The following is a 24,522-nucleotide window of genomic DNA, read 5'->3' as shown; positions in this document are numbered from 1 at the left end:
TATGCGTACACGTATATTTGTAGTAACAAAAAATGATACCACCACCTTAATTAATTCAACCTGACTATACATGTGGGCCTGACCCTATACATGCTTACTCAGAAGTAAGTGCACTAATTGTATGCTCAGAAAGACATTTCTCCTGCTCTTTTGTCCATTGTGGGGATGGGCTGGTTTCTTCCTTTTGCTGACAATCCACCAATATAACTGCTAAAGCAAACAGGACTGTCCCCAGAGCATTCCTACCAGCACTTTTCTGGGTCCCTGAGGTCACTTGAAGAGCATATGCTATCTGGATGCAAAGATCCCATCAAATGGTATACTGGACTTCTGTGAACCAGAAGTAAAGGAAGGAGGTGTACTGTCTCCTCCTAAGAAAATCGGTGTCATTATCAGAGCTGAACTGAAAAAGTTATTGGACAGAATGACTGGGAATTTTGATGTAAGTCTGGAAATGTTAGAAAGCCCTGGAAAAAGTAGACCAATGGAGCAGTTTTGGGAGAAAAAGAGGGGGGGATAAAAGAGAAGGTGAAGAAGAGCAATGATGGGTGACAGGTGTGAAGAAAGAAGAGTAGAAAGACCGGATAGTGAAAGAACACCCCCTAGTCTGGGGAATGGATGACTTTTAAAGTATCTAAAGAAGTAACACAACCAGAATGAAAGTAGAAAAGAAGAAAGCCCTCCCACCGGAGAGAAACAGAAGAGAGGGAGCAGAGGAGAAAGGAAGGAAAGGTTCACAAATAAAGCTAATTGCTGAGAAACCTGGACACGTTCAAACTCCCCTGGGTACAACTGTGGAAAAATCCAATTGCCAGTCAAATTTCCCAAAGATCTGGGCTGCAGGGTTTGGGAGCCCATCCTGGGTTGGATTTTTCACAAATGAACCCATTGATGAATGCTAATATTACTTCTACCCCATTGGTAGAGGATTTGACGCTACCTATTAATAGTTTGGTTAAGACTGGGGGTGCTTCTATGGATACTGTTTTAAAAGAACCATGGAACTCAAAGAGTGAAGTTTTAAGTTTATCTTTGATTAAAGAGGAAAAGGAGTTAATATAAGTGGAAAAGAATAAACTGTTAAAAGTCTAAACTGAGTCTATGTCTGATGATATGAAGGAAAATAAGGGTTCAAAGGAGGGAACAGGCTTGGCAGAACGTTACACTGACTTTAAGTGATCCCATTTAGCCTTCTCCAAATGAGCCTGTGTAGGCAAGCCTAAATTCAAGGGACTTCTTCCCAACTAGTATGAATGCAGTCCAGCTGTTCCAATTACTCATTATAATGGGAGGTGTGTACATGAATCATTCTATTCCTTATTACTTGGCTTATATTCACTTTCTAAAAGCACTTACAAAATACAAATATGGCTAAAATGGCCAAATATGTGCCCAATAACCTTCCAAAAAGGAATACTTTAAACCAGTAATTCTCAACTGGTGGCCTGGCATATCTGAAGAGGGCCACAGACTGGAAACAATTATTCACACCCCACCTTTTAAGATTTTTTATGCGATTTATGCAGTCCTGATTCAGCCTATATTTCTTTCCTATTGTGTTTGTGGCAGTGGCCCAAAAAAGGTTCAGAATGGCTGCTTTGAACTGTAACTGTTGGATTAAAATATATAAAATTGCTACTAGTCATTGTTACTTTTAAAAGTAACACCATGACAAAAAAAATTACAGTGGTACCTCAACTTACGAACTTAATCCATATTGGAACAGCATTCGTATGTCAAAAGGCTCGTAAGTTGAGGCAAAATTTCCCATAGGAATGCACTGAAAAACATTTAATCCGTTTTTTGTTCTTATGCAAAGCCAGTTAATCTATACTCTACCACTAGGGGGAGAATTCTTTTTTTCTTCTTCTTTTGACCTAACATGAACTTAGGTCAAAAAAAAGGGCAGGAATGTTTTTTTCCCCTGTTGGTAAGTCAAAACTCCGTTTGCAAGTCGAAGCAAATTTTTTTGAACGGAGCCATTCGTAACTAGAAATGTTCGTAAGTAGAGACGTTCATAAATCGAGGTACCACTGTACAAAGTACAGGTGGCACTGGTACTTTCAACATGTTACCTTCAAGCTGTAATAGGTTTACACCTTACATCTTAAAACACCATACAGTAAATTTATGGATATATTTTCTCCTCTGGCACAGCATGGTTAAAAAGACATAACATTTCTGTTGAACTTCAGTGACAAATTTGCAAATGAGGTGTGAATCCACACTAGTGCCTTGCTAATTCCCATACAATTGCATAAAGCCTGTCATGAACTGCCAGCTTGATTATATTGACTGGTGATGTAAGAGGCTTGTGCTGTGACACAGATGAGGACAAGAGTGGCAATTTATTCACTCATCAGTAAACCTCTTATTGTTTTTCTCAGCTGTACATTGTGACTAATCATCCTAATGTCTATTATTAATGGAGAGCTACTGGAGTGAAAGTGAAGCCCACATCTGCTTTCCAAAGAATGCAGCCATTTAGGATTTGCTTTGAAAGCATGCATGACAGATGTCCAGCAGACTCCCTCGATGCATTAAGAAGGAAACAAATGGCAACCTCACATGGAACTATGGTGGCGCAATCCAGCTTACAGGAATATAATAGATTATATACTATAATACACAATGGTGGGATGTTATATTTAACCATTTATATAACTCTGCATATAAGTCTATGCTGTATGATTCCCTTCTTTTTAAAAAATTTCTAGCATTAAAGAAGACTACTGCTGCAATTGATTTACAGTGTGCATGTCTGATATTCCGCACAAGTGGCATGGTTTACCAGCACTTGTGGAAAAGACAAGACTAATGAGTTCGATTATGATCATGACCAGCTGGGAAAGTAAGATATGTCTTTAATATAAAGAAGGATGTTACTTTAAAACAGAGAACAAGTTCCAGTCAGTCCTGGTTAAAAGAGAAAAGAAGGCTGAGATTCACAACAATGTTGTACTTAGAATAAAACTAGCATAACCGGAAAACTTATTCCAGTTTAATCTCTTTGCACAAAATAAACCATAAGAAGATCCCTGTGGCCACCTGCCTCTTTACCAACTGCATTGCTGCTTTCTGCTTGAATCACTAGAATTACAGTGACATCTGAGCTGGCCCTGCTATTATTAGGACGAGTGAGGCAATCATCTCAAGCAACAGAGGGAGGAATGGTGTCATTCCTCTGAGTGTTCCTGTCTGCATACACCATGCAGCTGTCCTGGGCCCCCTAAACTAGTTTTCCACCTCGGTGTTAGCAGAGGATGCCATCCTATTGCTAGAGTTTAAATAAGATTCAGTTCCCAATCCACTCAGTTTCTGTATGAGGAATGATAGGATCACCTTCTTACCCTTTGCTCAAGCAACAAAATACCTTGGGCCGGGTCTGATAACTGACATTATTACCCCTTGGATTGAGTAGCAAGTGTGTGTGTCAATAAATAAATTGAGGCAAAACCATATAAATGGAGTAGGGGTCAGAAATGCCCCCTCCCCCAGCAAGAACTACAGGGCTTGGGTTACCATCAAATACCTGCTATTCTTGGGGCACTGCAAATTCCAAGCATAGGTCACAGCTACCAGGGTTTCTGATAGGTTGTGCTTTAAAAAACAGTATTGACCTTGGTTCTCCTGTGGTTGAGTCTGGCTTCTATTTAAATTTCCCATATATTGGAGCAACATTATTCTAAGGAGGATTGTGAAAATTTTTAACATCCACAGATGGCTTGGCCTAACTTGGAATGGTCCCTATAAGGACCCATGGATGACAGAGGGATTCCACCAGAAAGACAGACTTTGGGATTTTTCAGACCGGGAGGTGACTTTGACACAAGTACTGTATTCTCACCTACACTGGACCTGCCAAACCACTGATAATATAATCCAGGCCTTGTGAGAATCAACAGAGGTTACAAAGTCTTAAATACACATTCCTCAAATTAACTAGTTTGTGGATTTGGGGCAGATGATTACCAATTTAAGACCAGCAGGGTCTCATGTTTGAGACAGACTAACATCTTTCTGGTTTGACATTCTGTCCTTCCTAACACTCATGCTTCCTCTTGGTGGGCTAATGAAACATAAACTCTACAGTTGAGATTAACGTACGGACCATTTCATTTTTCAGCCTTGTTTGGTTATATTAAGTGGCTTAGTAAGGAGGTCCTAACCTGAGAAGGCTTCTGTATGAGACATTAAAAAAAATCAGAACACAGGGTGCTCTGACTATCAAGGTAGTAGGGCAGTGGTTCTCAGTCCTGTCTAATCCAGGTGTTCTTGGACTACATCTCCCAGAAACCCTGCCCAGCACAGCTGTAGAAAGAGGAACTCCTCCCTCTCAGTTTGAGATAATGTGCACTCTAAACATGCTCAGAGGCACTCTCCTCCAAAGCCGGCAGAAAATAAATACAATAAATCTCCAGATACTGTAATTATTTCTCTGCTAGCTCGGACTCCTGATATTGCAAGGAGGGCACTCCAGGGAAGCTCGTCCCTAACTCTGAAGAGGACGGGGCTGGTCGACCCTGAGCTGGGCGCCACGTCGCCGCCTCTCAAAACCGGCAACATCCCCTTTAAATCTGCGGAGGAGGACGAGGGGGAAGGAGGAGGACGAGGCGACGGCGGGCCCCGGGGAATCAGCTTGAAGCGACTGAGGCGCCTTCGGTAATTCCCCTCAGGTCGACGAGTCTTCCCTCTTCTCCCCTCCCCTCCGCCCCCCGTCGGCTGAGGCGAGGAGAAAGCCGCCCTTCTCCCGCCCTCTTCGTGACAGTTGCCAAAAGGGGCGGCGCTGAGGAGAGGGAGGGAGAGCGAGCGAGCGCGCTTGAGGGAGAGGAGAAGCCACCCGACCGGCCCGATTGGGCACGTTTTGCCGCCTGCTCGGCGCGGCGAGCCTTCTCCGTAAGGCGTCCAGCCAGGTGGCCCCCTCAGCCCGCCCTCCCGCCGGGCTTGAGGCCGGCGAGGCGGGAAAGCATCGCCTCGCCGCCGCCGCCCCCCCCCCCGACTGCTGCAGCCCGCTGCGGGGATGAGCCATTGCCATGGCGAGGAGGCTCTTCGCCGGGGCCTGGCTCAGGAAGCCTTACTACAGCCAGGTAAAAAGAGAGGGGGGTGGGGTCGGGCGGGCGGGCGGCGAGGTGAGCCGGACGGTTCTGGGAGGCTTCGGCGCGCCAAGGAGGGCAGGAAGCAGGCAAGCTGGACGGGCGCCCGGTTGGCAAGAGCTGCGGGGAAGGAGGCGCTGGCTGGCTGGGGCAGAGGGGCTGGCACTGCGGTTGGAAGGAGAAGAGGCGTCGGCCACACACGACAGGAAGACCCTCGGACGGGAACGGAAGAAGCGGGAAGCGGAGCGGCGCGGGGGAAGGAGGAGGAGGAGGACGCGGCGCTTTGCGGGAGGGCGGCGGGGCGCCGGCGGTATTCACGCGTTCCTGTGGGAAAGAGTCCCGCTCCCGCCGCTGGTTTGAGAACGCGTGTTAGGCATCCCTGCCTGTTCCCCACCGCCCGCCCCCCCCCTCGCGTTGAGTTCATCTCTCGCCCGCCTTCCAGATCCGACAAGGAGGGAAGGTGTTTCCGAGTGGGTCCGTGTTTGTGCCCCTTATTAGGCCCTGTGGAGGAAGATTCAAGGGGCTTCTCTTCTCCCTCCTCTCCTCCTTCTAGCCCGCCTCCATCTCCCTTTTTTGTTCCCAGTTCTTGCTGTTTTCAAGTGCTGTCATCTGGTGGTGCCGTTCCCGAAAAGTGCTTCTGCTTGACTTCTCCGTTGGGCAGTCGTGCAACTTGGTGTTTCGCAATAGACTTGCACCGTTTTCCGGATTACAGATTTGGTTGCTCCCCCCTCAACAGTTCCGGAGTAGAGAGATGCCACTCTGGCAGCCGGCAAGCTGTAAGGAGAAGGCTAAAAAGAGCCTTCTTAACATGTGCTTAGGAAGGTGCTGATCTTGGCAGAGATGTCCGTGCAGAATTATTCAAATGTGCTGCTTGCTTACCTGTCCCAGTGTAGGCAATATGTAAAACTGTCAGAACAATTACTGGTGAATGCTTTCTGTTCAATATCTTTATATCAATATCAGTACTTCTCATCACTTACCTTCCTGAGCTTGGTATAATTCTATACTGTCAGTGCTTTCCAGAATTGGAGCTGGTAGTAATCATGCACCATCACTGTTATTACCAGAATTATGCAGAGAGATGCATTGGTCATATACAGTAGTCTGTCTGCTCACCTGTTAATGTTTTTTTTAAAGGGACTGTCTAAGGCTGTCTCAGAATCACCTAAAGAAAGGAACTCTGCAAGTGTTTCCATTGACCTCCAGTCAGAAATACAGTACATTCATAAGAGCAACCCAAATTCGTTTTCTTATACAGTAACTCAAATGAATTGTTGTTACTGTTGAGTCAATTCTGACATATGTCGGCCCTTCCCAAGGCTTTCTTGGTGGAGAATAAACAAAAGTGGTTTGCTATTCCCTTCTTCTGAGGGCATTGTGGGAGTGTGCAGCTTGCCCGAGGCCATACCAACTGATTTTATTTGCAAGAGGCACAATGGAGAATCAAACTACCAACCTCTGGCTCCACAGCCAAATACCTAACTCACTGAGCTATCCAGCCACTTCAATTGATGTTACTTTGTTCTTTAATTTTATTTTCAAACCCTCTTCAGTGTACATATAGTCCCTTGACATTTTGGATTGTATATCTATTTTAATTATAGTGGAGAAACGGAAGAGTGACTTAGTTTGTATCCCTTAATTTGATTTTATATCATATTGTTTATTTTAATTTGATGAAAGCTGTGCACTATTTTGTACACATCAAGCTAGGTTTTAAAGTGAAAATGTTAAGCAGGATTATAGCTATCCTTCTATGGAAGACTAGGTCTGGTTTCTAAGGCTTTTTATCATGCTAGGAGTTAGAAGGCATTTTGCAGCTATACCATCCTTTTTCTTGAATGGATTTTCTAAGGTAAAAGAAATGGAAGTGGGGACGGCAAGAGAGTAACAAATGGAAGTAATTGTGTAAAGCCCTCATAAAATTCAGTGAATGGGACAAGGCTTGCGATGATGAAATCTTGTCTGAAAATACCCTTCACCTGTTACATATTGCAGAATAGTACTCAGTTGGGAGTTGTACAAATTGTGTTAAAAGCTCTTATAGTGCTGTATTGTGTTGCGGTGAGTCAGGATAGGGAGGGGTTGAAATTTAAAAGGTATCTCTCTTTGCACTGTTTAAAAATTTAGATGAGATAAATGCTTGAATAAAAGATAAATGCTCAATGAAACTGCAACATCTGGAGTTGCCTCTAATTTTTGAGGTGCAGCAAATTTGAAGATTTAAATGAACAGTCATATACTTGACTGGTCACCTTCAAAATATAATTGGAAATGTTTACAAAACAGTGTGATCATTGGAGGCGTTTTTATCACTTAGAGGTATTTGTTTCCTTTGAAACTTTGCTCAGCCACAATCTTTAACATACAACAGGTGGTGACTGCATTTTCCTAGGAACCATTTGATGTTAGTGTTACTGGAAATGCTGCCTCCAGGAAGGATCTCTGGATGCCCAGCAATAACTATTAATTGGAATCCCATGCAACAGTTCAATATCTCTGGAGCTGTTTATGGATGCTTTAAAATGATTCAGAAAGGCCCTTGATGCTAAAGTGGAAAACACTGGCTAAAATTTGTAGAGATATTTTGCTTGTTACTCTTCCTAGCAACAAAGTACAGTGGGGCCTCAACTTACGAACGTCCCTACTTACGAAACTTTCGAGTTATGAAAAGCTCCAGCTGCAAAATTTTGCTTCGACTTGCGGCCAGAGCTTCCAGTTACGAACAGAAAAAGGCAGGGGGAAAAGGTGGGGAATTCAAACCGTTGGTGGCGAAGAGGCTGCTTCTTCGCCCCAACGGTTAGGAAAAGGGAGGCTCAGCCTCCCGGACTTCCAACACCACCCCGACCTCCGTGCCGGGTGCCGGCTTCCTCGGTGTCCAAACCCCCTCCACCGCGGGGACAGGAGGCAGAGGGCAACGGGGATGGGAGGCAGAGGACAGCAGAGGGGGTTTGGACACCTGGGAAGCAGGCACCGGCGCAGAGGTTAGTGTGGCTTTTGGCTTCCCGGGCTTCCAAAGCTGCACCCACTGCCCTCTCCCTCCTGTCCCCACAGGGAGAGGAGTCAGAGGGCAGCGGTGCATCTTTGGAAGCCCAGGATTTTTTCTCTTTTGGCCAGAACGGATTAATCCGTTTGCAATGCATTCCTATGGGAAATGGTGCTTCGACTTACAAAATTTTCGAGTTACAGCCACTGGTCCAATATGGATTAATTTTGTAAGTCGAGGCACCATGGTACTGTATAATTAAACACATTTCATCAACTGCTACTTTTCATTTAATAATTGTTTAGAGGTTCCCATTGACAGCTGCAAGCTAATTGTCATATGTTTAAGATTTTCCCAGATATTTAAGTCTAGCTGATTATCTCCAATGACTTGAAATAATTCCAGTTACATTTAAAACAGATTTTTAAATTATTCTGATCCATAGATATTCATGTCAATATTTTTGGTTGACTCGTGGTGCACCCCTCCTCCCATCCTAGTGCTTAAACTATGGCACATTTGGGTATACCTAGTAATTTGTGGAGTGGGTCAGATATGTGGTCACTGTCTCCCTGTGTTTTGATTTTAATTCACCTAAATTATATTTCCAATCCTTTAATTAAACAAAATCAGGTAGGTGTACAAAAAATCAAGATAATGAAAACCAGTATAAATAAAACATTTCATGAGCAGTAGTCAGACTGACTGAGTAAAATTGGGTTACCCAGTATGAGGTAGTGGACAGAGTGGTGGACAAGGACTTAGGAGATGTGGGTTCAGATCCCCACTGAAAACTCACTTGATGGTGAAACTGGTAAAACTGCCTCGCTTATCTTGAAAGCCTTCCTGGAGTTGCCTTAATTTGGTTCTGACTTGGTGGCACATAACATGAGATAAACATGAATGCTGCAAATACTTTACAAAACATGGTAATCTGGTTACTTGCAAGGTCAAATAAATGTAATTCTATGTATCAGAGAAAGATGCTTTGATTTTTTAAAAAGTCTGTCCTAAAAATAAACATCATTAATGGAGATCTATATTCTGCTGTGGGCAAAAGCTACATTTTATTTCTGTATCAGATGCTTCTCATTCAGTATGTGTTCACATATTTCCATGTGGTTTAGACAGGAAGAAATGTAGATACATAGTTATAAAAAGATTGAGTATACACATTTTCCCATCATCCATAAAGCAGGGAGTAACTACTGTCATTTATGAAAAATGAATAAGGTTATTTTTATGAAAAATGATACTGTGACAGAGTATAGCTACCCTCCTCATGTTATGCCTGTCTCCTATATTTTGCATCACAGTTTGATTCCCTATCCTACCCCCTTTAAACATCAATTCTTCACACTAAAAATCTGACATAATTCTATGTCTTCATTTATACCCTCTTTTCCTAGCTTGTTCTCAAACCTGTCTGTCCTTGGAACATTTGCAATCCCCTTTCTTCTCATCTTCCATAAATAAATGCCTATCAATTTGATGAAGCAATGCAGCACTCTTTTCATGATCAAGTACAATTCTATTCAGATCTTGTACTTATAAATGTTTCCATGTATAAAGCCTTAAAGATGTAGGTTTTATAATGGACAGTTGTGTTTTGGAGCCACGTGGGATATCTACTCTATATAACAGAATAGACACATTTTTTATATTTTAATCTTTGAAATTCACACTGAGAGGTACTTTTCAGAAAGGATGTATGAGCTTTCAAATTGTATGTGGCTATACAAAAGTATTTTTGTCTCATGAAAGAACACAGTCCTTCAACAGTTTTGCATTTGTTTTGTGTAGAAATTGTAAAAACATGGTTCATGGTGATATAGTTTTACATTCTTTCACAAAATCTTCAAAAATGTTGGTTACTAAATCATATAGATGTTTGCAAATGTACATTCTGGGTTGATGATTAGACACAATAACTTTTATAAATGAACTGTTTATAAGTGATGATTAAAAAAACCCCCAACCCTTAAATTGCAGATTCAGTAAATGATACCACATCACTACTTCTCCAATAACCTCTTTATTTTTAAGGTAAATATTCAGTCTCAAATTATAGAGTAAGGTTGTGACTATATGATCAAATACTGCAGGATTTGCTGTGGTTATATTATGGGTAAATTTGAAGTATTTTTCTCATCACATGACACAAAGGCCGGTTTGATTTGGTTTGGTCCTTTTTGCTTCCAGTGTGGCTTTTTGCTCTGCAACTGGCGGCTTCTACTTTTTCCAAGCTGGAACAATTTGAACTTACTTTTTTCCCATGTGATCAGCTGGTTCATTCTTCCAGCATATCGGTGTTTTGGTCATGTAGACAGTTGGGGTGTGATGTTCAGGACCGCAGGAACTCCTACCCTTACATTCTTTCCCCCTGATCATTCTCCAGCTTTTAAAAAAATTACATATGTGATATAAGTGCTACATCACCTTAATTATACTGATATACAGTGGTGCTTCGACTTACGAACTTAATCGGTTCCAGCACTCCTTTCATAACTCAAAATGGTCGTAAGTCGAAGCACCATTTCCCATAGGAATGCATTGAAATGCAGTTAATCTGTTCCGGCCGAAGAAAAAAATCACCAAAAAAATCACTGCAAGACTCATCGGAAACGTGATTAATCCCTTCCGGCCAAAGGAGAGGGGGGGGGAAAGCAAGCAAAGCATGCAAGACCCAATGGAAATGCAAATAAAGCAAAGCAAAAAGCGAGTAGATCATGCAAAACCCAATGGAAATGCAAATAAAGCAAAGCAAAAAGCAAGTAGATCATGCAAGACCCATTGGAAATGCAAAGAAAGCAAAGCAAAAAACAAGCAGATAGTGCAAGACCCATCAGAAATGCAAAGAAAGCAAAGCAAAAAGCAAATAGATCATACAAGGCCCATCGGAAATGGGGGGGACCAAAAAGCAAACAAACCCCCCAATACCCATAGGAAATGGGGCGGGACCCAATAGCAAGCAAATTCCCCAAAACCCATCGGAAATGGGAAAACCCCAAAAAGCAAACAACCCTGCCAGACCTCTCAGAAATGGGGGGGGGGGAAGCAAAATACAAACAAACCCCCAAGACCCATTGGAAATGGGAAAAAACCAAAAAACAAACAAACCCCCAAGACCCATCACAGCACAGAAACATAACCCTCCCCATTCCAAAACCACGCTGCAAAACCCACCAGAAAAACCCACCAGAACAGTTTTTAAAAAGCAGAAAGCAGTGCCTTATTTTCCAGGCAATCCGAAGCCACGTCAGATCGCACTCCCTGTAACTGTTGGGGTGAAAGAGCTACAAAGAAGCAGCCTCTTCACCTACCAACAGTTAGCAATTTGATTTTCCTGCCTTTTTTTTAATAACTTGGGTTAGGGTGTAGGATACAGAAGGCAAGAGGGGAAAAAAGGTTTTTGGGGGGGGGAAGAGAAACAAAAATATACTAACATCCATTCTATTCATATTACAATATCAAGATTCAAACTCTGCTTTTCTACTATTTCCTGCCTTCCAGATTTTAGTTCACATTTTGATCTATGTTATTCGAGCACTATCTGGTGACTAACCATTTGTAGAATAAGTCCTATCTTTCCGTTGCCTTTTGTAATGGGCAGTCCTTCATCACTTCTGATAATATGTCCATTTTTGCTGTTTCCTTTATCATCTCCGTAAGATCTTCTTGTTTTCGATACCACCTGACTTTTCCAATTTTTGGCACAAAGGATTCTAGTTGCGGTAACTATATATATAACTTCTTTGCTTTATCTATATTATTTGGTATCGTACTCAATATAAACAGTTCTGGGGTAAATGGAACCTTACAAAGCAATATTTGTTGTAACGCAGTACGTACTCCTATCTAATATTGTTTTTCTACACTACAAGTCTAGCACATGTGATAATAGCTTCCCACATGTGCTTCACATTTCCAACAAACATTTGATACATCTGTATACATCTTTGACAGTTTTTCTGGAGTCATATGCCACCTGTAAAACATGTATGTTCTCCTTAAAATTAACCAATTTTGTAAGCTTTATATTATTTTGCCATATTTGCAACCATAGATCAATATCAATATTATGTCCTAAATTTTGTGCCCACTTAATTATACATTCTTTAACCATCTCATCTTGCATTTTCATTTCTAACAAATAATTATACATTTTCTTAATTATTTTATGTTTTGAGCCTAATAAAGATTTATCAAATGTCATTTGTTCTAAATAGAAACACTCTATTTTGTCTTTGCTATATCTGGATTCTAGCTGTGCTCTAGACCACCAGTCTATGTATATATTCTGTGTTTCTAACTCTTCTTTAGACCTTAGCTCACAGTCCTTTTTCAATAAATCTTGATATCTTAGGAGCTTTGCTTTTGTCATAAGATTGGGTTGTGTAAAGGCCTCTATAGGTGATACCCATACTGGTATTTTTTGGCAAATTTGTTTAATAATCTTTGTTGAATAATCTAAGCTCTTCTTATCATGTGTGAATTAAAATGTTTTTGTTTTTTATCTTTTTTTATGCCATAGAAAAGCATGTCAACAAAGCTTTTCCAAATTTCCTGCCTTTTTTCTCTGCCTTTTTCTGTTCGTAATTGGAAGCTCTGGACGCAAGTCGAAGCAAAATTTTGCAGCCAGAGCTGGTAGTAACTTGAAATGGTCGTAAGTCGGGACATTCGTAAGTTGAGGCACCACTGTACTAGTTTAGCACTAGATCACCTCTGAATGAGGAAAAAACCTATAATTACGAAGAAAACAGAAACAACCCAGAAAAAATAAAATGCATTCCTGTGGTATGTGCAATTTCTGTACATGCTAAGAAAACTTTGGCACGCTGCCACCTTTTCTGAAACATTGTACAACCCTTTAAAAACCAAGTGGCTAGGCATTTAACCATAAATTATCAGCAGAGGCAGGACCAGAAGAAGAAAGAAAAGAAAAGGAACGGTGGGCTACAATGCAAATCACATTGCACTGAATATGAACACTGAACTCCTGGATCAATCTGCACCCCCCCCCCCAGTGTGATCACTGACTGCAAATTCACCTGTAAAGTTGTGTCCGACTCTTCGTGACCACATGGACCAGAGCACGACAGACCCTGCTGCCTTCCACTGCCTCCTGGAGTTTGGTCAAATTCATGTTGGTCACTTCGATGACACTGTCCAACCATCTCGTCCTCTGTTGTCCCTTTCTCCTCTTCCCTGCACTCTTTCCCAACATCAGGGTGTTTTCCAGGGAGATTTCTCTTCTCATGAGATGGCCAAAGTATTGAAGCCTGAGCTTCAGGATCTGTCCTTCCAATGAGCACTCAGGGTTGATTGCCTTTAGAATGGATAGGTTTGATCTCCTTGCAGTCCAGGGGACTCGTGGCGCAGTGGTTAAAATGCTGTACTGCAGCTAAAACTGTGCTCACGACCTGGGGTTCAAATCCCAGGTAGCCGGCTCAAGGTTGACTCAGCCTTCCATCCTTCCGAGGTCGGTAAAATGAGTACCCAGCTTGCTGGGGGGGGCAATGTGTAGCCTGTATAATTAAAAAAATTGTAAACCGCCCAGAGAGTGCTTGTAGCGCTATAGGGCAGTATATAAGTCCAATAAATAAATAAGTAAATAAGTAAATAAGTAAATAAGTAAATAAGTAAATAAATAAATAAGAGCCTCCTCTAGCACCACAGTTCAAAAGCATCAGTTCTTCAGCGGTCATCCTTCTTTATGGTCCAGCTCTCACTTCCATACATCGCTACTGGAAAAACCATAGCTTTGACTATGCAAACCTTTGTCAGCAAGGTGATGTCTCTGCTTTTTAAGATGCTGTCTAGGTTTGTCACCACTTTCCTCCCAATAAGCAGGCGTCTTTTAGTTTAGTGGCTGCTGTCACCATCTGCAGTGATCATGGAGTCCAAGAAGGTAAAATCTGTCACTGCCTCCATTTCATCCCCTTCTATTTGCCAGGGGGTGATGGGACCAGTGGCCATGATCTTAGTTTTTTTTGATGTTGAGTTTCAGACCATTTTCTGCGCTCTCATCTTTCACCTTCATTAAGAGGTTCTTTAATTCCACCTTACTGTCTGCCATCAGAGTGGTATCATGTGCATATCTGTGGTTGTTGATATCTCTTCCAGCAATCTTAATTCCGGTTTGGGATTCCTGCAGTCCAGTCTTTCACATGATGTATTCTGCATATAAATTAAATAAGCAGGGAGACAATATATAGCATTGTCGTACTCCTTTCCCAATTTTGAACCAATCATTCCATATCCAGTTCTAATTGTTGCTTCCTGTCCTACATATAGATTTCTCAGGAGATAGATAAGGTGGTCAGGCACTCCCATTTCTTTGAGAACTTGCCATAGTTTGCTATGGTCCACACAGTCAAAGGCTTTTGCATAGTCAATGAAGCAGAAGTAGATGTTTTTCTGGAACTCTCTGGCTTTCTCCATAATCCAGCGCATGTTAGCAATTTGGTCTCTTCGAAATCCACCTTGTACTTCTGGGAATTCTCGGTCGACATACTGCTGAAGCCTACTTTGTAAGATTTTGAGCATAACCTTGCTAGCGTGTGAAATGAGTGCAAAGTAGAATACAGTACAGTGAAATATTGCACATTTTAATTATTATGGCAAATTCTGTATTAATGGATTAATATGTGGTTCCAGGAAGTCTAATGAAGAATGGAAAATATGTTGGTTTCCTATTAACTATGTTTAATCAAAAGAGATAATCATTGGGATATATACTCCTGTCTCTGAATTACACTCATGGAACTAAACATCTGTTTCCCACCTTGAATGTAGTTAAAGATTACTGAGTTTAGGGTTAATGCTGATTAAGGTTCCCATTTAATCTAAATTTTAAAATTAATGCTCTCATTTAAAAATACTGAAGCTAGAAATCCACAGGAAACTAAGTATTTCTTACAGCCACATTCATTTCTGGAAATATTATTGAATCATCATCATCACAGAACTGCAGGTTGAAGGAACCCTCTGGATCATCGAGTCCAGCCCCTGTCATGGAGGCACAGTGAGGAATAGTCTCCCAATCTCTGACTCTGCAGCCAGATCCCTAAACTAAAGAGAAATCAGTTCAGTGATTAGTTTACAATCACAACATATGCTCTGTATGACAGAAATAAGATGAAAGGCAATAAAATAATATTACTTACCAAACCATGTTTTATATAAAATGAGTTGTGTTATTTACCATTTTCCTGAGAGAAGAACTGTACCATCACCCCAGCGAGCAGCTGAGTGGCAAATACCATACATAAGCATGCTCCTGCCCATTACCATCAGCTTGCTTCTGCTACTCTTTGCAACCCCCATAGAATTCTTCTGCATTTCACTCTACCATGATCCGTAGGGATTGACTATTTTTTCTCTCAGAGAGAATGCCAAGCTTAACTGTATTCAAAATGCATACAGTGTTTCTTTGTTTTGTTTTGGGGGTGGGGGCATCAGTCTTACACTATCCTTTCTCCTGTGACAACTGGAAAAGAAAACTCAAGCAGCCGGGGAGGTGGAAAGGTGAAAGATTTGAGGAACCAAAAGCAGTAGCTGCATAACCATCCTTGTGTGAAATTACAATAATTTTTAAAAATTTCTTTGTGGTATCAGACAAGCCCAAACCAGTACCTAACAATTTATCTCATTCTCTTCCTAGGTCTGGTACTAGTATCCATGTGCTCTGAATCTTGTCCAAATTAAATTTCTGCCAGAAATGGTGCTGTTTGAGATGCATCCTGCAGAGTGAATAACTAATTGTCATGCAGTTCACACTATTCAGCAGAATATTGACTCTGTAAATGCCTTGTCAGGTGTTATATGCATTTGTGTGTTTTCTGATTCGTATTCAATAAGATTAGCAGGAAAGAGAAGAGGTTAAAGGAAAGAATATGCGGGCTGTGAAACAATTTTATTCTAAGGTCAGTCATCTCAAAATTTTTTATAAGCTCAAAGCTTTCTGTGGACATTAATGCAGAATTAGCTTGTGTACAGTAAGTGTGTATGTAACTTAGTTAATGCCTCAAAGCAATTTCTCGTAGCACCTATAGCTGAATTATTTTCAGAATGAACATACAAACTACAGTACTGGGTTAAACATATATAAGTGTGACACTTCTAAAACTGAAGATTCAAATTTATTTAACATCACAGTAGAGGAAGTACTTTGGTCAGCTGCTCTCTGATACCTCCTGATTAACTAATATTTTTGGAGCCCAGAGTCCAGAATACAGTGGCCAGATGGTTGCCTTAGGAGTAGTAGCAGGGATGGTGTTGTACCTCCCTTGAAAGAGTTTTACTAGTTGCCAGTTTCGTACAATGAGAAGAAGTTTTCTTTAAAACCCTATACAGTGGTGCCTCGCTAGACAGTTACCCTGCATGACAGGTTTTTCGCTAGACATTGACTTTTTGCGATCGCTATAGCGATTCACAAAACAGTGATTCCTATAGGGGAATTTCGCTGGACAATGTTTGGTCCCTGTTTCGCAAACCGATTTGCGCTAGACAACGATTTTGACAGCTCCCTCCGCACTCGCAAAATGGGTGTTTTCGGGACCTAAGCTTCGCAAGACAGCTATTTACATAGCTGATTGGCGGTTCGCAAAGCGGCTTTCCTATGGCTGATCTTCGCTAGACAATGACGATTCTTCCCCATTGGAACGCATTAAACAGGTTTCAGTGCATTCCAATAGGGAAATGCTTTTCGCTAGACAATGATTTCACTAAACAGCGATTTCAGTGGAATGGATTATCATAGTCTAGCGAGGCACCACCGTATAATCTGACCCCTGGTCCTATAAAACTGTGAACTTCCAAAATATTTCTCTTCTCCTGCCCCCGCCAAACAGTAGATCCTCCCCATGCACTCCACACACTTCACATCCTAGTTCCTTAAGACCTTCTGATGGGATTCTGGCATAAACGCCTCTCTGTACCTAGTTCAGAATTTCTTTATTTGTGGCATCCTCTTCATAGAACTACTAGCCCAGGACTGCCTTTCTCTATTGAGAAATTTGACAAAACAGACTGTTTGTAACTGATTTTAGTTTATTAAAAACTGACCTGATAGGTAGCAGCAGCTGTTGATTGTGTGTGTCTGTTTTGTGCCATCAAGTTGGTACCCGCATATAGCAACCCTAATAAGGCTTTCAAGGTAGGTGAGATATTACAGAAGTGCCTTTACTAGTTCTACTCCACTAGTTTCCATAGCTGAGCAGGGATTCAAACACTGTTCAGAGTCGTAGGCCATCATTCTGTCCATTACACACTGGGAATCTGTTGATTTTATCCACTGCTAATGTGTTGAAATGACTTTTATATATATTGTGTGATATGTTTGTTATAATAATATTTTATATTATAGTTCTTGAACAGATACAGCTGTTCAAACTATGTGCTGGAGCGTAGGATGTAAATAAATAAAATAGTGTGTTACTGACAATGATGAATTTTTTCTCTACTTTCTTAAAATTACAGGCTGTACTTGTCTTCTGTAATTCTTTGCTTAATGCATTATGGTTGAAATTCTGTCCCAATAATATTTTAGTAGTTTTTTGGCACACAGTAAATGCTTACCCATGCTAAGATTTTTTTAATGTTAAAAAATAAACATTATATATAAATCTAATCAATGTGAATTTACAGATCTTAAATTTGTCACCAGCTTTATTGTTCATTCTTACATGTCACAGATAGCAGTTCCGTCTTTAATCTGAGTCATTTCAGCTTTTTTGTGAGAAAATAATATTGTGCGAGTACTTCTTCCTGAGTACTATTTATTTATTTATTTATTTATTTATTTATTTATTTATTTATTTATCTATCTATCTATCTATCTATCTATTTATTTATTTATTTATTTATTTATTTATTTATTTATTTATTTTAGAAGTATTTCTGGGACTAGACCAATCAGTTTGTTTGTCAAGGTCCCTACGCAGTGAAAACTTAGTGTTAAATACTTTTCCCAGCATATCTTTACAGTGAAGACAAATGCAAACAGTATATTCAGACTCTTTCCCCTTTAGGTCTGGCATATGTTTTAATGGAATTTGTTTAACTGTTTAATTTCATGTTAAAAAGATGTGCCAGTGACCATATATTATGATCCTGTAATATCCCAACATGTGTAAAGGTGTATTATTTTTGAACATTCTTCAGCTAGTTATCTTAGCTAATAACTAAGACATTATGGGTCTTACTAAACCCAATGCCCACTATATTTGTATCAGTTAAACATAGCACAAAATAACTCCAGCTGAATGTAGAAAACAGAAACCAAAATTAGGGTGTGCTTTAGTATTCTAAAGGCCACTGGTGCTGGTGAAAGGAAGAGTGGATTATCAGAGGAAGGACCAAATCATCTGGCTTTTTGTAGATCCTATTCTCCTTCAGGGTTGTAAGTACACTTACAGAATGCATGACTATTAACTAGGCTAACATGAAGAATAATATCCTACATTGACTGCCATTGTGGTTGGCTTTGTGGTAGAAGAAAATGCCATAGAGCGTTCAGCGGTTAGTCTATCCAGTCTTTCAAAAAAAGCTTCTCAGCAAAATCAGCCATGGAAACTGGTATTTGTTGACTATACCAAGGCTGCCAAAGATTAATACAGATTTATTAGACTTTGCCAGGAGTGAATTCAGTTTCACGAGACCACATCCCAGTTGCCAAATATGAATACAAGTTTCTTGGACCACTCTAATGCTGCCAAAATTTGATATAATTTTTATGAGAGCTTGCCAAAAGTTTATTAATATAGCTTTCTCAGAGCAGAGATCAATAAGTGTTCCCCAGACAGTGCCAAAGAATTAATTCAGCTGGTTTTCTCTGGAGCTAACTTGATGATGTTGGCTATTGCTACTTCCCTTCCATTGTCTCTGGAAGATAAACTGTCACCTCTCACTCATATTCAGGTCCCACTCATTTACACATGGACACACACAGCCACCCCATTCATTCATGTGCTTCTTTATTTATTGAACTCTTCTATGAATACAAAAAAATAGGTATTTGTTTCTTTTTCTCTAGTGGAACCTAAAGATGTTAACTGGACATGTAGAGTAAAAAAAAGGGCAATATATGTGTGTCCTCACGTTTACAGATGCACAGCTGTGTTTGTGAGTGAGTGAATGAGTGAGTGAGAGAGAGACATGACAACATTAAAAAAATCTTTTCACCCTTACTAAATTAAACCAATAAGATGGTGGAAAGGTTTGGTGCAAAACAGGAGTGATTTTTATCTACGTAAAAAGAAATTCCTGTGCTGCACAGACGTACCTCCCTCCCCACAATTCCTGTACTACTGTTTTGTATCTGGCTTGAACGGCAGATCCTCTGATTTATAGTTAAAAGCAATACAGATTGTGCGGAACTGAAGTCTGGCTGCTTCAATTTTAAGAATGGAATTATGTTATCTCAGTTCTGTTCTACCTTCCCAAATTATGCTTCTAATAGTACTTGTCTGCTGAATCTTCTTATGACTATACAGTATATACCTTGTTTAAATAACAGAAAAACGTAACAGATGCTGTGTAGAAGTTAGTGGCCCGGGTCACATTTGACAGCAGCTTTCCTATCTGTCCCTTGAAAGAGGAGTGGAGAAATCATGACACCAAAATCCTAATTTGCTACCTGCCACTGAAAAGTAAAGTTAAGAATGTGGCGATTGCAGCATTTATCAAAATGGCACCTGCCTACAAGCTGCTTTAGAAATAGGACTGTCCTCCTCCCACCATTATTTTCAAAGTACCTAATATTCTGTCTGTAGTTACTGGCTGTAGTTACATAGCCTTGATTATTTTAAAATGTGAATTCTGGAACTAGTTTTCAATATACACAAAGTTCTTAGATCTTCTTATCATTTCTTCCAGTAGAGATCTTCCCAATCTGTTGCTCTCCAGATATGTTGTACTGTACTCTAAAATAGCCCTCCCCAATCTAGAATCCTCATAAAAGTAACTGCAGTTCAATATCTGGAGGCTATCAGGTGGCAGAGAGCTGCTCTGAGATTTCTTTACTACAACTTGGCTACTCCTATTCTCATGGAATAAATTTTTATTTTAGGCCATGTTTCCGGGTTGGTTAGAGTAATGTTACTGGTCAGTAATGACTTTAAAAGATATGCAAATCAAGACAAGTTTTCTTTTCTAATTATTGCATTTCCAGCAACTGGAAAAGGTTTCAACTCGGTAGAAACAACTTGCATTGAAAGCTATGCCTACCTAAAATTAGTATACTGAAATAAATATAATGCCTGTTATATTTTTAGTTGTCTTTCTTCCAAAGCACTTACATTGGTTGGACTTGGACAAGGAAACGTTGGTTCGTTTCCCCAGAGCAATCAAGAAGTTTATTGAGGAATCATGAGCTTTCATACTGCGTATTTCATTTGATGGTTCTGAGGATAAAATGAGAAAATTGTATTTTTGCCTTGAATATTCTGAAGAAATATGAGCAGATATAATTCCACTGAAATTAGTAAGGTTGCTTTATAAAATAAAGTTATTTCCTGTTAATCCTATGGGGGGGAGAAGGAGTGTTAGCATAACATGACGAAAGATTCAGCAATTTATATAATCAGAAATTGTATTGGCAAAATTAAAGGGGGAAAGGTGAGGGGGAGTACAAAGATTTGTTTTGTAAGCATTTTTGGATCCAGTTCCACTTCTTCAGACATGTCTACAAGCTGAGACAAACTAACACATGTACTTTTTGATAAGAAACATTTCCCATGAAGTTGTCTATTAGTACCATAAGTAATTTTGATTTGCATTTTATTTCCACATATTGTTTCTTACCTAAACTTTACCAGAAAGTTCTGATAAATGTCCCACACCAGAGCTAATAAATTGTATCTTAAAGTCATATCCCGTACCCTCCATTCACAATTTTGCCTTCTGTATCAACTTAGGTTGTAGTTAGCTGTTGTAGTTAGATTCATGGGCTGAATGAGTAAACAGCAGTATTGTTGCCAAACAGAAGCTGGAAATGTACTTGAGACCACAGCAATTTTTTTGTAATCCGCTCCTACCATAGTCTACAGTTAATCTCTGGAAGGTTTTAGTGCCTGGGCATAAGAGAAGACAAATGCTGGTTTTATGAAAAATCTTAAACAAGCAACTAATTCTGGATTAAGGGAATTGTAGATTTGGCAGGACATGGCATAGGTTAACTTTTGCCACATTCGGCTAGGTCGTTAAAGACACAATCTAGTGTTCACTGGTTGTGAGTCTGTCTCCTGGTTTACAAAATCTTCAGAAGAATGGCTGTAGGATAATTTCAGATACGATTGCCAACCAGCTAAGTCTTACTGACCTAAACAATAAAACTGATGACTAACTTTTCAGTCTTTGACTTAGCTGCACCTGCCCTGTTTAAATCCTTTTAGTTATTCTTAGAGAAACAGTAATTTTTTCATCAAGGGTGACTATTTTCCTGATCAATTTTGTTCAATCACATTCTTTTCTCAGACTTTCAGCACTTATAACTCACATGCATGTAGGTTGTGAAATGGTTGTGGTAGAATTACTGTTCCCCTTCTGAGGAAAAGAGAATACCTTCACATGTCATGTTTTTTCAAGATGAAAAAAACAAACAACCTCTGTGATGCCCTGAGTTGGTTTGGGAGTAAAGGCACCATGTCCATATTATGGCTAGTTTCAAGTATCATTTTTTTTCCTCAGTGGAGGCAAAGATGGGAACAGTGTGACTTACAAATAAATATGATGTGCTTTGAGGCCTAGAAAGGAAAGATTTTCTTGGGAATCTCTGCTTGTATTCTTACTGTCTATTGAATGCTTTCCTGAAATTCCATGTGTCAAGCTGCTGTGTCTTACAGCTTATTTTCTTGTGCACACTTCAAAAGCCATCCCATCCTATTCATATTTTGAAACAAGCTATAAAATACTGGTTAAAAATTGTCCATTCACTCTTTCACAATTCAGTTTTCTAGTCTGTTCTTGGTTTTGAGCTACTGGGTCTTGGAGTCAAAGTAGATGACCCAGGAACTGTATTTTTCCAAGAGGTCTTATCATGGCTTTCTGTTACCTTTTTCTAGCATGATCTTCTAAGTTCCATTATACAAAATGAAACCCTTACTTTAAAAAAAAATCAATAAATAGTGTAACACCAGCTTATGTCATAGACTGTAATTTGTTTCTTTCTGGTCAAGATTTCACAATATAGGAGCTCTAAATTGATCCATTAGATCATAATTTTAATTCTTTCAACCCCCATGCCCCCCCAAAAAACAAAACCAAAATGCACTCAGATGGAAGATGAAAGCAGCCTCAAAATTGACATAGAGATATTGCAGCAGCACCCAGATATAAAATTAGAAATCTTAATTTTGTGCTTTAAAATATCTCTTGAAAAAATACAGCTATATGAATCAAATGCCTTGTTCCTTGGGAGGGAGCTTGCAGATGGATAGCTTCTAGGATTACCTTTCAGAAGACACTGTGCATCAGTTTTGTCTTTTTCTCTGTGATAAATTTTCTGTTAATATAATAATACTAATTTTTAGAAAACTAATAAAGTGGAGGGAAACCAGAAGTGTTGCAAAAAGAATACATAATGTGAATTGCTCCCCTTCTTAAAAGCTCATGAGTGAGGCAAGGCACTTGCACAATAAATGTCCCATCTGAAAGCTTCATTTATAATTGTATATTAAATTGCTGTAGCAGAAGCCTCAAGGAAATATCCAAGCAGAGAGAGATGGTATTATAGATCACCTGCGTTTCCCACTAATATCTAGACATGGTTTTCTTACTGTATATTTAAATCAAACAGCGGTGTGAGGAAGAGTCATATTTTGAGGAATGGGTTATCATGTGCTAGAAGATGAAGCGGAAGATGAAGTCTCGTACCCTTCTGATTTCACAAGATTATTGCACTTGGTGGGCTTGGGTACTAGCCTTTCAGAATTACAGGTCAAGTCACATTTGGAAAAAGAAGGTAGCCCATTGAATTGACTGGAATAGTTTATTCTGAGGAGCAGCCATTTGGAATCTTGTAGGAGAACTCCGCTTGGCTAGGTTTAGGACTTTCAGTATTGTCTAGTTTGACCTCTGTAAGAGGAGGTCTAGTCTGTCTTTCAAGATCTGCAAGTTTCTGTCACAGTTCTCCCTGAGATGGAGACAGAAGGTAAGATACGGTAATCTATGCTCTTGGTTGCTATGTGCATTGTTGGTAACACAATAACACTTTAATATCCAATATTTCATAATTTATTGCTGAAACATACTTCCATCTTTTTTTCCCCTCAAGGTTCGCTTCTCTTATATGCGGATGAAGTACCTTTTCTTCTCCTGGCTAGGAGTATTCATTGGCAGCTGGGTTATTTATGTTCAGTATTCATCTTATACAGAACTTTGCAGAGGGCATGACTGTAAGAAAACAATAGTAAGTGTACATTCATTCTTAAATAACTTGTTGGCATGTTTTGTATGCAACTTTTAGTGTTGTTTAATATGCAGCTGTTGTAGAAGTGCTTAGGTGCAATGATGCACCATTAGATATGTATTTGCAAAGATCCTAATTTACTTAGAAGTAAGCCACACTGGATACCTAGTGTGGTATAATGGATGGAATGATGGATGAGGATTCTGAAGACTAAGGTTCAAATCCCCACTTGGCCATAAAAACTCACAATGGGGTGAAGGACAGGTAAAACCAGTCTTTAAATATCTTACCTACCTTGAAAACTTTATTAGAGTTGCTATAAGTCAGCTCCAAACTGATAGCACAGAACACACATAATAAACTTTACTGAGTGGGACTTATTCTCAAGTAAGTCTGTATAATATAACTAGGCTTTATAAGGCTGCAGCATTAAAGCTATTCCATCATTTCTTGCAAGTAAGATTGTCTCAAAGCAGAGGTTGTGTGCCGTTTATTTCGTAACAATGATGCTACTGAACATACAAATATGAGCTAGCAAATTTTGTTTTTGATCATTGGGACTGGCATGGAAACATCCCTTGTTGATAAGGGTCATCTTATTTTGTGGTTGTTCTGGGTTTTTCGGGCTCTTTGGCCATGTTCTGAAGGTTGTTCTTCCTGATGTTTCGCCAGTCTCTGTGGCCGGCATCTTCAGAGGACAGCAACCTCTGTGGCCAGCATCTTCAGAGGACAGCAACCTCTGTGGCCGGCATCTTCAGAAGACAGTACAGGTTGCTGTCCTCTGAAGATGCCGGCCACAGAGACTGGCGAAACATCAGGAAGAACAACCTTCAGAACATGGCCAAAGAGCCCGAAAAACCCAGAATAACCATTAGATCCCGGCCGTGAAAGCCTTCACGAATAGACAACTTATTTTGTTCTTTGCTCTTGTATATAGTGTATAAACACTGTAATTTCAGTAGTTCGTATTATGACCTACTATGTGTTTCAAGAGAAACAGGATGAAAAAATACTATTCTGTGCGTTTCTTA

The 24,522-nt window shown here is 40.0% G+C and overlaps 1 protein-coding gene across 3 annotated transcripts in view; it reads left to right on the top strand.

Annotated features, from left to right (window-relative positions):
- Nucleotides 1–4,771: 4,771 nt before the first annotated feature.
- Nucleotides 4,772–24,522, top strand: part of DIPK1A (divergent protein kinase domain 1A) — a 28,500-nt gene continuing 8,749 nt past the window's right edge. The window contains exons 1-2 of one of the 3 annotated variants that reach the window (XM_072997941.2): nucleotides 4,772–5,087; nucleotides 23,357–23,491. In XM_072997941.2, coding sequence (XP_072854042.1) covers nucleotides 5,034–5,087; nucleotides 23,357–23,491 — 189 coding nt within the window. In that variant the 5' untranslated portion in view covers nucleotides 4,772–5,033. Of the gene's footprint in view, nucleotides 5,088–13,741; nucleotides 16,008–17,933; nucleotides 18,485–23,356; nucleotides 23,492–24,522 lie in introns of those variants that run through there. The other 2 variants (XM_078391763.1, XM_072997942.2) reach the window with 2 other exon arrangements.

The sequence above is a fragment of the Pogona vitticeps genome, chromosome 4, assembly GCF_051106095.1.
Source record: "Pogona vitticeps strain Pit_001003342236 chromosome 4, PviZW2.1, whole genome shotgun sequence".
Taxonomy (NCBI): Eukaryota; Metazoa; Chordata; class Lepidosauria; order Squamata; family Agamidae; genus Pogona; species Pogona vitticeps.
Note: the sequence above shows the minus strand (reverse complement) of the source record. Positions and strands in the feature narration are given on the sequence as shown.